Below are 13,834 nucleotides of genomic sequence, written 5' to 3' on the forward strand. Positions count from 1 at the left end.
CCTCAGTACCGCTCCCCTAACCCACGCTTCGGGGGTGGAGGGGTGGGGGGGGAGGGGGCCTGGGCCACCATGCATGTCTGAGCCCCTATCGGGACCCAAGGAGGAGGTGCTCACCGTCCGTGTGGACCCTCATGGCAGAGGCCGTGATGTCCGTGGTGATGGTGAAGTAGGGGATCCACAGGTCCTGCACGGGGACGGCACAACTCAGAAGGGCCATCCGCCCCCGCTGTCAACCCTTGCCCTGCGGCCCTGGAGGCTCAAAGAGATGAGGGAGGCCCCTGCTTGCGGGGGTACCTCGATCTGCCGGTCCTTGAAGACGCTACAGACGCTGCTGTTAAAGCCGGCGCCCGAGAACATAGACGTGATGGGGTAGGTCAAGTCCAACACAGTCTTCACCACCGACGTCATGTCCTGAGTAGGCAAGGCACACGTGACGGCCCTGCAGAGGGTGAGGGCCTCACCCCCGCTTCTGGCACAGGCAGTGGATGACCCCAGGGGGCCCCAGGGGAAGGGAGCGGGGCCAGAGCACCAGGGCCTGGGGGTCCTCCAAGGACGCCCGCGGACGCCTGGCTCTCACTGCCTGCTCAGGGAGTTCTGGAGGAAGCCCCGTCCAGGACCAAGGCCGGCAGGTGGCTGGGTGAGAGAGCTCCCTGCTGGGGTCCCCAGGAGCGGCCAGCACAAGCCATCAAGGCTTCCCCGGGAGGAGACGCCCTGCCCCAGCAGGCTTGGGGCTGACCCTGACACTCCAGCACCACTGACACGCTACCGTGGCACACACTCCATCGGGCTCTGGGAAAGGGTGGCCCTGCTGAGGGCCCTTTCTGCCAAAACTCCCTAACCCTGTCTCTCCGGTGGTACTGAGGCCCATCCTTCCTCAGTGAAGACGGGGGCCACTTAGACCTGCAGGGAGCGGGACACGTGACCGGGCAGGGAGCCCTGGCCTTGCCCCAGAATGCCTGGGTTCAAGGCTGCCTCACTTCTTAAGGGTTGGGGATGGAGAGTGCCGCTGAGTGGCCAGAGCCGAGGTGGAAATGCCCAGAGCACAGGCCATGTGTGATGTGGGGCCCGGACTGAGGGTGAGGTGGCCCCAGTGTGCTCCCACGGAGATGAACAGAACACAGACCCTGCCTTGGGACAAGCAGAGGGAACAAGTGTGCTGCTGCAGGGCACGGACTCTGGACAGCGCGGCACTGCCAGGGTCGTCCGTGGTCAGCAAGGCCCTCGCTCCTGAAGAAACCCCCATCTGGCACCAGAGAGCCTGCGGAGCCAAGCCTGGAGGTCCCCGCCCCCCACCGCCCTCGACGTGGCAGGCGGCCAAAGGCCCCCCAGAAAGGCAGGGACAGAGGACAGCCTGGTCGGGATCCAGCCCACCTGGCCTTGCAGAGCGGCCTCCCAGGGGGCCCCACAACCCAACACACACTGAGGACAAGGAGGGCAGCAGGCCAAAGGTCCCTTCCCACCGCTGACGCAGAGCAGCAGGCGCAGGATTGGGCTGCGCCCGCCTGGCCTGGCCAGACCCTCAGCTGAACGACAGGGAACATGAAACGCTCTGTTCAATGGTGCTGACCTCTCCGTGTGGACCTCAGTCACCTTGATAAATGGAGAACCAAGTCCCCAACACTGATGTCCTCTCTTGCTCTGTGCTCCCCATCCCCCACCACCCCACAAACCCCGCTCTGAGGCCAGAGCCCGCAGAGCCGCGAGCAGGGGCCCAAGTTCCCGATGTCCTCCCGCCCCCGCGGCACTACGGGGACCTGGGGCTGAGCTCCAGGGTGGGCCGAGGCCCCTCACCTCGGCCCACTGCTTGGCCCGGATCCGTATCTGGCTGTAGTTCCGCTCCTCGGCGTACAGGGCGCCCATGAAGGCCCCGATGGACGTCCCTCCAACCATGTCCACGGGGATGCCACACTCCGTCAGGGCCCGGAGGATGCCGACCTGGGCACAGCCTCTACACTCACCAGGAGCACAGAGCACGCAGGGCACCGTCACCGGGCGCGGCACCGTCCCGCGCGCCAGCAAAGGCGGCCGAGATGGTCGTCCCGGGCCAGCCCCTCCTCCTTGGTACCCGCCCCTTGCGTAAGTCACAGAAAATGGGCCGAGACACGGCCCCGTGGACACTGCTGGGATGAGAAGCTCAACAGGCTCCGCACAGACTTGGGAGGCAGGAGACCCCGGGAGGCCCCCGCAGGGGCTCCTGATGGGGGTGGGGGTGGACGCGGACGAGCCAGCGCCGGAACAGGAAAGCCAGTGTGGGACCGAAGCCACCGCCCCGAGCCTCCAGCCACTGCTCCTCCCTCCTCGGTGATGCCCACCTCAAGTCGCCAGTCACAGAGGAGACCAGGTCACGGGACCACAGCTAGGAGGGGACAAGCAAGATGGGTGGGCCGTGAGGGAGCCAAGGAGACGCGGCACAGGCTCCAGAGAGCTGTGCCCAGCAAGCCCTGGGGTCCAAAGGGGTCTGTGTGCCTGACAGGTGAACGAGTGAGCAGAGCACGGCCTGTGCGTTCGAGGGACGTGGCCTGGCTTGGAAAGGTGCACGTGGACGAACGCCTCCCGCTGGTGAGAGAAGCCAGACACGGAAGGACGAGGGTCCCCTCACTTGAGGGACCTGGAGGGGTCAGGGCCACACACACAGATGCTGGAGAACAGGGGTTCAGTGCGGGATGAACAGTTATGCTTGCACGACCCTCTGGATGCCGTTCATGCCACCAGATTTTACAGTCAAAAATATTTAAAATGGTAAATTTTACGGCATGCATAGTTTAACACTATTAAAAATAATATTTAAGGGGCGCCTGGGTGGCTCAGTGGTTAAGCGTCTGCCTTTGATTTGGGTCAGGATCCCAGGGTTCTGGGATGGAGTCTCGCATCGGGCTCCCTGCCCAGCGGGGAGTCTGCCTCTCCCTCTCCCCCTGCCCCTGCTTGTGTTCCTGCTCTCGCTGTCTCTCTCTCTCATAAATAAAAATAAGATCTTAAAAAAACAAAGTGGAGATCCAGTGTGTGACGTGAAGACCGTGACCGGTGGGTCGGGCAGCGGGCCAGGCATACTGCCGAGAGCCCCCACAGAGGTGGCAGAAGAAGACGCTCACTGAGTCACAGGACACCCCAGGATGGCGGCCGTGGAGACCGCTCCCCAGAGCTGACGTGCAAGTGCCTAGAGTTTGCATGGGATCCGGATCGGGCAGAGGAGCCCAGAAAGAAGAGAAAGGGGTAGGGCAGAAGCAGTATTTGGAGGGACAGACGGTGGTCTGGACAGAACTGACCATCAACTTCCAGCCTCCGGTTAAAGGAGCACCATGAACTCCAAGCATCAATCAAAAAAAAAAAAAAAAAGCCGTTGCCACGTTGCTAGAAACCCGAGACAGAAACTCCAAGCAGCCCGGGAACAGAAGGCTGTCCCCACAGGTGCGGTGCAGGAGGGCTGGGCTCTCTGTCCTCTGAGGTCACAACACAACATCCAGACGCCACCACTTGGCACGAGAACAACGATTTAAACCAAGTCAAATTACGGAAATAATACAGAGAAGAGCAGAAATTAAGGAGCCAGGAAACAAACACACGGTGGAAGGGACCCGCCGGGGGGGAGGCTGTCGGGAGCGAGAAAGCGCACATCCGCGCGGACGCCCCAGTCAGCGCAGGAGAAGCAGGTGTGAGTCTCACGAGGTGAGAAGAGATGAAAAGGACACGTTCGTACAACAGCGTCACGCGCCAGATCTGACACGAGAAAATCTGAATCGCACTATGACCGTCAACATAACTGAGCCTTTGATTCTTTAAATGTTCACAAAGAAAATCGTATGTCCAGATGGTTTTACTAGTGAATGCTACTGAACATGTAAGGAAGAGTAACACAGATCTTACATAAAAATTTCAGAAAATAGGAAAAGCAGCAGCACTTCCCAACTCAATTCTGAAGCCAGCAAACAAACCCACACACGCCTCAAGAAAGGACAAGCGCACCCAGACTCAGAGGGAGGCCAGCAGGGTTTAAAGAGGACGGCGCATCCTGGGCAAGTGAGTCTCTCCCCAGAGTAAAGTGTTAGTTTCTGTTGAAACATCAGTGTAGTTCAGCACTTTAACAGACACCAAAGCACCCCTTCACGCCGCACCCTCCGCAAGAGGCTAAGGATGGGCACTTCTTCCGTCCGACTCCCAGCCTGCGGGAAGACCACACTCGAGACAGGAGCCAGCGCTCTCCCTCCCGTGGCAACAAGGCAGGAAGAAGAAGAAACAAAAGACATAAACATAATCCAGAAAGAAAGAGAAAAACTGCCTTGATTCTCAAAAGATATAACGTATACAGGAAATGTAAAAAAAAAAAAAAAGCCAACACCAAAGTCACTAGAACTCGTGAATTTAGCAAGGCTGTAAGACGCAGCAGCGAGGTACACATATCTGCTGTGTGTTTCTGTGCCCTGACGACACTGCGAACCTGAAATTCAAAGTATGACATTCACCCCAGGAGGAAGGAGCCCTTAAGACACTTACCTGTGTGTGCCAGCACCTGAGCAGCCAAAGACAATTTTGAAAAAAAAAACCCAAAAACAAAACAGAAGGATATGCAGGGCCTGAAGTCAAGGTTTACCAAAAGGCTATCGAGACCGTGTGTCCTAAAACACACACACACAACAGAGCCATGCGGGTGACACAGTGACCTCAGGGGCCGGGAGGCCTTTACCGGCTACAAAACAGCTTCGGCTGCCACGAGCCAACGGCAGGTGGGCCACAGACCCGTGCAAGCCGCACACACAGAGCTCCCGGAGGAGGACAGCATGCCTCTGTGACCTTGGGGCAGGCAAGGGCGCTCAGAACACCAGAAACAATCACCGTCAAAATGGAAAACCACACCTCAGCAAAACTAAAAACTGGGCTCACTCCGGCAGCTCATACACATCGACATTAAAACCCGTTCATCAAAGAAACACCACTGGGAAAACGAGAAATCAAAGGCTGACAACGTTAACAACAAACATACCAGGCAAAGCACTTGAGTTCTGACTCCACGAACGAGTCCCCTGAATCAGTAACAAAGACAGGCCACCAGGGAGACGCACAAGAGGGAGGCAAATGCTATGAAACAAACCAAGGGACAGGAGCGGCCGCGGTAGGCACGGGAGCTCACTCGTCCCCAGGAAGAGCCCCCCCAGCGCGTGCGACAGTTCGAAGTCCGGATGACACCGAGGGCTGGCAAAGTGTGGGAGCGTGGACGCCGGACGTCGCTGGAGGGGTCGCGGAGCGTACGCGGAGCCCGGAGCCCCGCAAGCGGGAGAGGAGAGCATGGAACGTGCGGGAAGATTTCTGCGAGAAGTCACAGCCGTTCCCCCTCAATCCCTCAGGTGACCACGGCGGGGACCGGGGCGAGCAGTGTGGCGGACCGTGCACCGCACCCCGCAGGACAGGACCGCTGATGTGGCCTTGCGCTCCGAGGGCTGAGCGAGCAAAGCCACCCGTGAGCCTGCCCGGAGCGGGAAGGTGAGGCCAGGGAGGCGGCTGCGTGAGTATCCTCGGAGCGCAACAGCACTGTGCTTGGGGGACAGAGAAGACACCACAGAAGAGCACTCAGGCAGGAGAAATGTTTTTTGAAGGTTTTTAAAAAAGATTTTGTTTATTGATTTGACAGAGAAAGCGCACGCACGAGCAGAGGGAGCGGCAGGCAGAGGCAGAAGCAGACGCCCCGCCGAGCAGCGAGCCCCACGTGGGACTCGATCCTGAGACTCTAGGATCATGACCTGAGCTGAAGGCAGACGCTTAACCAACTGGGCCACCCAGGGGCCCCGGGGATTAGAAATATTTTGGCAGAAGATCTATTTGAGAAAAATCACCTGGAAAGCAGACCAAAAAGACAGATGGAAAACAAGGGAGATGAAAGACGGGAGGGTTGGGGGCCCATCTCGGGAGCCTGACCGAGCGCCAGAAGCGCCGGGAGCAGAGGACAGAGCCCGCGTGGGCGAACACACAGAACATTCCTCAGGGCCAAAGGTCATGATTTCCACATGTGGAAGGCCCCTGAGCCCACCCAGGGTAGTGGATGGATAGACGGCTCCCAAGGCACATGGCCAAGTCCCCGCAGGGACAGGAACTGCGAGACCCCCCACAGCTCTCAGAGAAAACAGGCCTCACGAATGCAGCGGCACCGGGCGTCCCGGCAGCGACACTGGAAGCTCACGGGGCAATGGCAGCGTCCCGGAGAATCACTTCCAGCCTGGATGCCAGACCAAATCATCCCTGAAGACATTTTCGGCTACGCAGCCTTTTCAAACTTTTCCTCCTTCTCTCGAGGAAAGGCGTAGAGCAGGAATGCGACCCAAACCAGACGTGTGTGTGTGTTGGGGGGGAGCCGGGGATTGAGAAAAAGAGCCCAACGGGCGGGACAAAGGCAGGTCCCAGGACGACAGCGAGCGAGACTCCAAGACCGCGTCCCATTGGCCGGACTGGAAAGCAACCCGCAGAGCCCAGAGGTGGTGGGAGGCCTGGGGGGTGTGGCTCCCACACTCGGAGACGCAGAGGCCGCCCGGGAGGACGACGAGCGCACTGAGAGGAGGTGGTGCTCCGGGGCAGCCTGGGCAGCCGTCCGGGACACCCAGCCCACAGCAGCTACGAGGAAGGACGTACGGCCACCCCCATGCAAGGACGCATGCCACGTTGTCCCACCAAGAGACACAGGACAACCAGCGGGACCAGTGTGGGAACCATACTGGAACTGGGAGTGGTAAGCAGGGAGAGGGACTGACAGAAGACAGAGGATCCCGCTTCAAGCTCAGGGGAAAGGCGGCGAGGGCCAGAGTGACAGACAGGGAGCAGCCGTCAGTTCAGAACTCATGAGCCCACAGAACTCGAGGAAGCCGCGCTAGGGTTGCGAGCAGATGAAACCAGCGGTCTATGAAGTGTGCATTAAAACGGAGAGACACTCACCCGGAGCCAACGGTAAGAACAGAGTTTTCAGAGGAGGCACGGACGGCTAACAGACAAGCAGACATTGCCAGCAAAGACTGTTAGAACAAGACAGGAATCTTCTACTCTACTGGCAACCGTCAACCTGGGAGAGCCTGCGGGAAGCACTGCTTGGCAAGGCGGAGCCGGGTGCGGAGACATGCCTGGTCGTGGGTGGGGCTGACCTGCAGGGCCGAGCTCAGCGCCCTCATCAGCGTGCGCACACACACTGGCCGCACGTGGGGACTCACCTTGCTCCCCCTCCCCCAAGCACCAAGGCAATGGCGTTGCCGGTCAGCACCCGAGCCAGGCGGGAGAAGTCCGAGTGCCGGTCTGGGGGCCTCTGGAAGACTCGCTGGTACATTTCCACCTGAGAGAGGGGCCAGGGAGAGCTGCGCCAAGTCCCACACACTGTGGCCTGACCAGCGTGGTTTCCTCTACTTCAGACCCAAAGCCATTTCCAGGGCCCAGCAGGAGACCACCGAGCGCCGCGCCCCCCTCCCCGAGTCCCCCAGATGGAGGCTGCGCTGGGCAAGGACTGTGAGGACACTGTCCCCTGAGTCATGGGGCCAGGCAGGTTGTGGCATTTGGGCAGCCTCTGGGGCGCCCAGGCCCCAAGCCCCCAGGGCTGAGAAGGTTCTCCTCCTGCCCCTTGGCGGGCTCTGGTGACCTCCCGCTGCCTTCCTGTGGAGGTACGTGCGTGCCAGCATGCCTCCCCTCTGTGGCCCCAGAGACAGACGCCTGCTGACGGACGGGGGCCACATCCCTCTCCTAGATACGGCCCCCAGAAGTCAAGCTAAGGAAAACGTGAGCACACAGAGAGGCGAGCCAGCCTCATCAGTGGCCCGGGGAGCTCAGACTACAGGGACCCAAAGAGGGAACCAGAAGGAACGGCACTCCTCCGTCACAAAGCAAGTCAGGAAGGCTGCTCTGGGGCCAGGCGTTCCCGTGGGGCCGGCCCACCGCCCAGACCTCACCAGCTTGGGCAGGCTTCTCCTGGAGAAGACGCGGCGAGGGCAGCAGAGGTGCAGGTGGCCGGAGCACCAGCTACGCATGTTCAGCCACTCGACGGTGCGCGAGGGTGCCGGCCCGTCCTCCCGGTGCAGCAGGATCAGCTGCTTCTGGGCACGCATGGCTGTGCTCTCCAGCATCCGCTCCAGCTGCAGGACAGCACAGCCGGAGGGCGTGGGCAGGACGCAGCTGACCGCCAGAGGTGGGCTGTCACGGAGGCCCCCACTCCAGCCGCTGCCCGATGGACCCGCCCCCACAGGCAGGAGGGTCTCGGGCAGGGCCTTGGCAGGTGGCAGCCCGGTCCTGGGAGCCAGCTCGGCTGTGCTGTGCTCTGCCCTTTGGCGGTCAAAGCTGTGACCCAGGGGTCTGCCTGGCCACGTGACTGCTTCACGCTGGGCTGGGTGAGAGTGGCCAGGAGAGGAGGGCCTCCTCCCCGTCCGTGGCTCTCACAGCACCTCGTGGGAACACACTGTGACCTTCTCAGTGAAGGTCACTTCACTGAGGCACGCTCCCTTGCAGCTCTGCCTGCAGAAGAGGAACCTGCTTTGGAGTTGGGCAATTTTAGCTGCCCCAGGGTCAGAGAGGAAGGAGCCGGGGAGCGCGGTGTGCATGGAAGGAGCCGACACCCCGCAGCCTTGAAGCTAGAGACAAAGTGGGCCGGCGATGTCGCCTCACAGCGGAGAACAGACAGATGGCGGGTGCTCACAGAGAGGCGACTCAACAGTCATAAAAATGAGGGAAACAATATGGATAAAGCTTAAACACCTAAGTGTTGAGAAAAAAGGACCCTTCAAAGTGATATAAAATAGGACACGATTTTTATCAAATTTAGACCTGAAAACCAGCGCGGAACACATTCATAGTGGAACAGGAAAGGCGCCACTTCACAAGAGGCCCCCCAGGGCCACTTCAGGGCAGCTGCCCTGCTTTGTGCTAAAACCACCAGAGGTCAATGCAGCAAAATGTTTCCAAAACATGCAGGCCAGCGCTGCGGGTGTCGGCTTTTATCATCTGTCTTTTCCTGAGTTCTCGAAATATTTCATTGGAAGGAAAAGACAGAGAAACAGAGGGGCGTGAAGAGAGCAGCGGACCAGGACCTGCCCAGCAGAGGCACTGCCAGCCGCTCCCCGAGGCCCCGCCCCGCAGGCCCCGCCCCGCAGGCCCCGCCCCGCAGGCCCCGCCCCGCAGGCCCCGCCCCGCAGGCCCCGCCCCCGCCCGCCAGCTCACCTCGCCCACCGAGGGCTCCTGCTCGCCCAGGCCCACGATGAGGATGCAGTCAGCCTGCCGGATGCAGCGCTGGGTCCACGGTGTGAGCGTGTTGTCCGCCTGGTACAGCACGATCCGGTGGATGTCCTCCTGCTGCCCCAGCCAGCTGGACAGCCGGTACTCATGGATACTGGAAGACAGGCGTGGAGGGACACCGATGCCAGAGCACAGACGGGGTGAGCAGGCCCCGGTGCTGCAGACAGGGCAGGAGGGCCCACAGACTCCAGGGGGCTAGGGGAACGCAGAAGGCGGGGTGCGCGCGGGCGTGGAAGGTGCAGCTCAAGGCTGTGCTTGGACCCCAGGGAGCCGGAAGCTGTCCCACACAAGGGCTGGCGCACCTGTCCAGGGCCGCAGAGCCAAAGCGCTGTTTTACGTTGTCACTGGCCAACAGCAGGACGGGGCCTGAAACACAAACCCGAACTACAGAAAACTGCCCTGGCAGCCCACCTCCCAGGACCAGCAGCCCCAGGGCCTCCAGATCGGGCTCTCTGGCCCTCAGTCTCCTGGCTGCACAGAAAGCATTCAGATCTTTGCAACACTGAGACTGTGTGTGTGCTGGGGGCCCAAACCCCGGGAGCAGGGCTGGCTGGAGCCAACACGTGTACTGGTGTATTCAGCCATGTGGAGATGCACATCTTTTCACATCCCCTGTGTCTGATGATGCCCACATGGACGCAGGTGCCGGGGCCTGCCCAGCCAGGAGCACCAGCACCATTATCAGTAGATAGGTCCCCAGGGGTGCACCCACAACCCTGGGCTGGAGAGGACCCAGAAGTCCTGAGGGCCTCCTTTTTACCCCTACACTTGTACAGAGCTCTCCAAGAGCTTCAGTGAAAAGCGGAGCGTTGCCTGTATTTTAACTGGCAGCATCTGCTTTCCTAGAGGCACACAGAATAGGTGTGTGTACCTGGTGCAACCAGCGCAAACGCACAGGTGCCTCAGACTTAAGTAGCAGGGAAGCCACTCCTCCCACGGACTGCGGTGAGGGGGCTCGTCCTGCTGGGGCCTGCACTCCTGGCTACAAGCTCGGTTGGTCATCTGCAGGGCTCCTACAGAGGGAGGGAAATCTCTTAGGGCTGTGCTGCATCACGGGCCCTGTTGGGCACCACAGTGATGTGTCTTGCCCGCCTCTGTGGGACGTCATATGGGATGCGATGGGACTGGCAGGCTGTGTCTGGCTGCAGGAACACCAAGGAGCCCAGCCCTGAGGCCCTCCAGGGACTCCAGGCTGGGCTCTCCCTGCCCGCTGGCATGTGACTCCCATGTAGGTACCCCTGCCTAGACTCAGGGGGGCCCTGAGGGACCCCTTAGGGAAGTGTGGAGCCAGCAAAGGTGGGCTCCAGCTCCTGTGGTGACCAATCCTGTCCCTAGCAGGGCTCTGCTGAAGGCCAGGTGGCAGGCAGGACCAGGGCAGGGAGGAGAAACAGGACGGCTCCCCTACACTTGCGTCTGTGGCTCCGTGGGGCACAGCTGACGTGGGGATCTGGCCAGGCTGCTGCTCCAGCCTGCTCTGGCCTGGCTGCCAGACTGCCTCCTTCCCAAACACTGGAAGCTGAGGAAATGGACCACCACCCCCAAGTGCTGGAAGAGAATGGCTTGATATCAGCCTAGAATCTTCCCCCATGAGGGAAAGCAACCTACATAAGCACGGGGACTGGGCTTCGGCAAATGCGTCAGCACAGCAGTGGGCCAAGTTCAGTCTCCCGAAAGGCGCATCTGAGTCGCTGAACATCCCCGCGGACAAAGTGCATCTTGAGTCCTACCTCCCATCATCCCCAGAAGCCATCCCCATGGACTGTAAACTGAACAGGAACAGCAACACCGCGGAGAGTTTAGAAGAACATCTTCATACTTGGGGCAGTGCGCAGTTCCTTCAGGAAAACGCAAAAGCAGTAATGACGGAAGAAAACAGTTGATAAACTGGCCTGAATTAGAGTTAAGAGCTTCTGTTTTCAAAGGACATCATTAGAATAAAAAATCAAACCACAGAGACAGATATGTGCAGTCTTGGCACGCAAACAAGGGACTATGTCCGGGTCACATAAAGAACCATGCCACCGGGGCGCCTGGGTGGCTCAGTGGGTTAAGCCGCTGCCTTCGGCTCAGGTCATGATCTCGGGGTCCTGGGATCGAGTCCCGCATCGGGCTCTCTGCTCGGAAGGGAGCCTGCTTCCTCCTCTCTCTCTGTCTGCCTCTCTGCCTACTTGTGATCTCTGTCAAATAAATAAATAAAATCTTTTAAAAAATAAAAAAAATAAAAAAAAAAAAAGAACCATGCCACCACCGAGGAAAAGACGGCCACCCGACCCATGCTGGGCAACCAATGTCTCGGTCACTGGCAGACAGAAACTGAAGCCGCAGGGAGAGGCCACCACACACGTACCACAACACACAGAGACGAGACTGTCCCCCAGAGCAGCGCACCACACACTTCCCCAGTGACTTCATCCAGGGACGCCTGGCTGGCTCTGCCTGGGGAGCGCGCGACACCTTGTGCTGGGGTCGTGAGTCTGAGCCCCACGACGGGCAGGGAACTTCAACAATAACAACATAACCCAAGGCATTCTCTAGGACAGACTGTATGTTGGGCCACAAAACCAGTCTTAATAAACTTAAAAGTGAAACCATACAAAGTATCATTTTCTGGCCACAATGGTATGAAACCAGAAATCAGTAACAGGAGAACCAGAAGATTCACAAATGTGTGGAAATTAAATGACACCCTCCTGAACTACCCACAGATCAAAGAAGTAGTCTGGACACCAAGGGAAAGAGAAGCACAGCATCCCAAACGCAGGGAGGGAGCCGCCGGCTGTGGAGAGGAGTCCAGCGCTACCAACGTGCTTCAAAGAAAGAAGAAAGATCTCAAATCAGGGACCCAGCTTTCTTTCTTTCTTTAAACCATTTATAGACTTTATTTTTTTTTAATGTACTTAGGTCTAGGGACAAACTGAGCAGAAAGTACACAGAGTTCCCGCACGCACCCCTCTCCCCTACCTCCCCATTACTAGCATCCTGCAGGAAGCCGGTCCATTGTCGCAGTCCACGAGCCAGTGCTGACGCATTAGGACGAACGGAAGTCAGGCTGCCTGTCAGGGTCCTTTCTCTTGTACCCTGTCTGGGTCTGGACAGACGCGGAATGACACCTGTCCACCACTGTGCTATCACATGACTATTTTCACTGCCCCACAAGTCCTCCACACACCCCGCCTCCATGCCTCGGGTCCCCCGGCCGCAGGCAAGTGTCATCTTTGTACCATGTCCACAGCTCTGCCTTTTCCAGAGCACCAGAGAGCGGGAACCACAGACCGGCTTCTCTCATTGAGTAACACACACTCACGGTGCATCCAGGTCTTTGGTTTGCTAAGACTTGAAGTTTTTTGCGAAGCACCGAATTTTATACCTTGGGTAAGTAGGAAAAGAACAGCAACTAGACCCGGAGCAAACAGAAGGAAGGAAATAATCTGGATTAGAGCAGAGATAAATAAAACGGAGAACAGAAAAATGATAGAAAAAATCAATGAAAACAAAAGTTGGTTCTTTGAAAAAATCAACAAAACTAGATGAATAAAGAATAAAGAGAGAAGACTCAAACCATTAAAATCAGAAACGACAGTGGGACATTACGGATGTGACAGACACAAAATGGAGGGCGCCCAGTGGCTCCATCAGTGCAGCAGTGACCCTTCATCTTGGGGTTGTGAGTTCGAATCCTACGTGGGGTGTAGAGGTTATTTAAAAAACAAAACCTTAAAAAAAACACCCACCAACTATTACTAGGAAGAAACTTCCTCCATCTATTAAAGGCCACACACAAGCACCCGAGCAGACATCACGGTCGGTGCCGCGGGACCAAGAATTCTCCCAGATGATCAGGAACAAGGTGAGGACGCTGCCCTCGCCACTTCTGTCCGACAGCGTGCTGCAAGTCCAGCCAGAGCACTTAGGCAAAGAAAAGAGATGCAAAAGGTGTCAGACTATAAAGGGAAAAGTAGCATCTGTGCTTGGAGATGATACAATCTTACATGTAAGGAAACCCAAAAAGTCCACCAAAAACTGGCACGAGTAATAAATGAAGTTGTAGGACATAAACCTGACACAGAAGTCGGTTATGTTCCTATACACGGACAATAAACCATCAGGAAAAAAAGAGGTTAAGAAAAGTAACTTATAATAGCATCAAGAAGAGCAAAACATAAGGAATGAACGTAACCAAGGAGACAGAGACTTGCTCACCGAAAGCCACGAAACGTCGCTGAAAGAGACGAAAGAAGAGAGTGCGTGGAAACACGTCCCGCGCTCACGGGCTGGAAGACCGAATGTCGCCAAAGTGTCCGCGCACCGGGGGCGAACCACGGAGTCCGCACGACCCCTGTCGCGGAGTCCCAGTGCCGTTTTTAGAGATGGAGAAAAACCGGTCGTGAAATCCCTGCGGATCTCGGGGACCCTGAGCACTCAGAAGCAGCCTGCAGAGGAACGGAGCCCGAGGCCTCCCGCTTCCTGACTCCAGACCTACCACGGCGCTCGCAGTCAGCACAGTGCGGCGCTGGCGCGGAGAGCAGGGCCCAGAAACAGCCCGCGGCCATGGAAACTAGTTCCCAGCGGGTGCCAGCGTCACTCGGTGGGA

At 58.2% G+C, this 13,834-nt stretch overlaps 1 protein-coding gene across 7 annotated transcripts in view; it reads right to left on the reverse strand.

Moving 5' to 3' along the window:
- Nucleotides 1–13,834, reverse strand: part of PNPLA7 (patatin like domain 7, lysophospholipase) — a 57,630-nt gene that overhangs the window by 3,556 nt on the left and 40,240 nt on the right. For all 7 annotated transcript variants that reach the window (XM_082696379.1, XM_082696378.1, XM_082696377.1 and 4 more), the window contains 7 exons: nucleotides 9,546–9,609; nucleotides 9,169–9,337; nucleotides 7,908–8,090; nucleotides 7,182–7,300; nucleotides 1,792–1,948; nucleotides 295–411; nucleotides 115–184 (listed from right to left, as the gene is read on the reverse strand). In XM_082696379.1, the coding sequence (XP_082552505.1) occupies nucleotides 115–184; nucleotides 295–411; nucleotides 1,792–1,948; nucleotides 7,182–7,300; nucleotides 7,908–8,090; nucleotides 9,169–9,337; nucleotides 9,546–9,609 (879 nt within the window). The remainder of the gene's footprint in view (nucleotides 1–114; nucleotides 185–294; nucleotides 412–1,791; nucleotides 1,949–7,181; nucleotides 7,301–7,907; nucleotides 8,091–9,168; nucleotides 9,338–9,545; nucleotides 9,610–13,834) is intronic.

This window comes from Mustela nivalis (genome assembly GCF_964662115.1).
Source record: "Mustela nivalis genome assembly, chromosome: 13".
NCBI classification, from domain to species: domain Eukaryota; kingdom Metazoa; phylum Chordata; class Mammalia; order Carnivora; family Mustelidae; genus Mustela; species Mustela nivalis.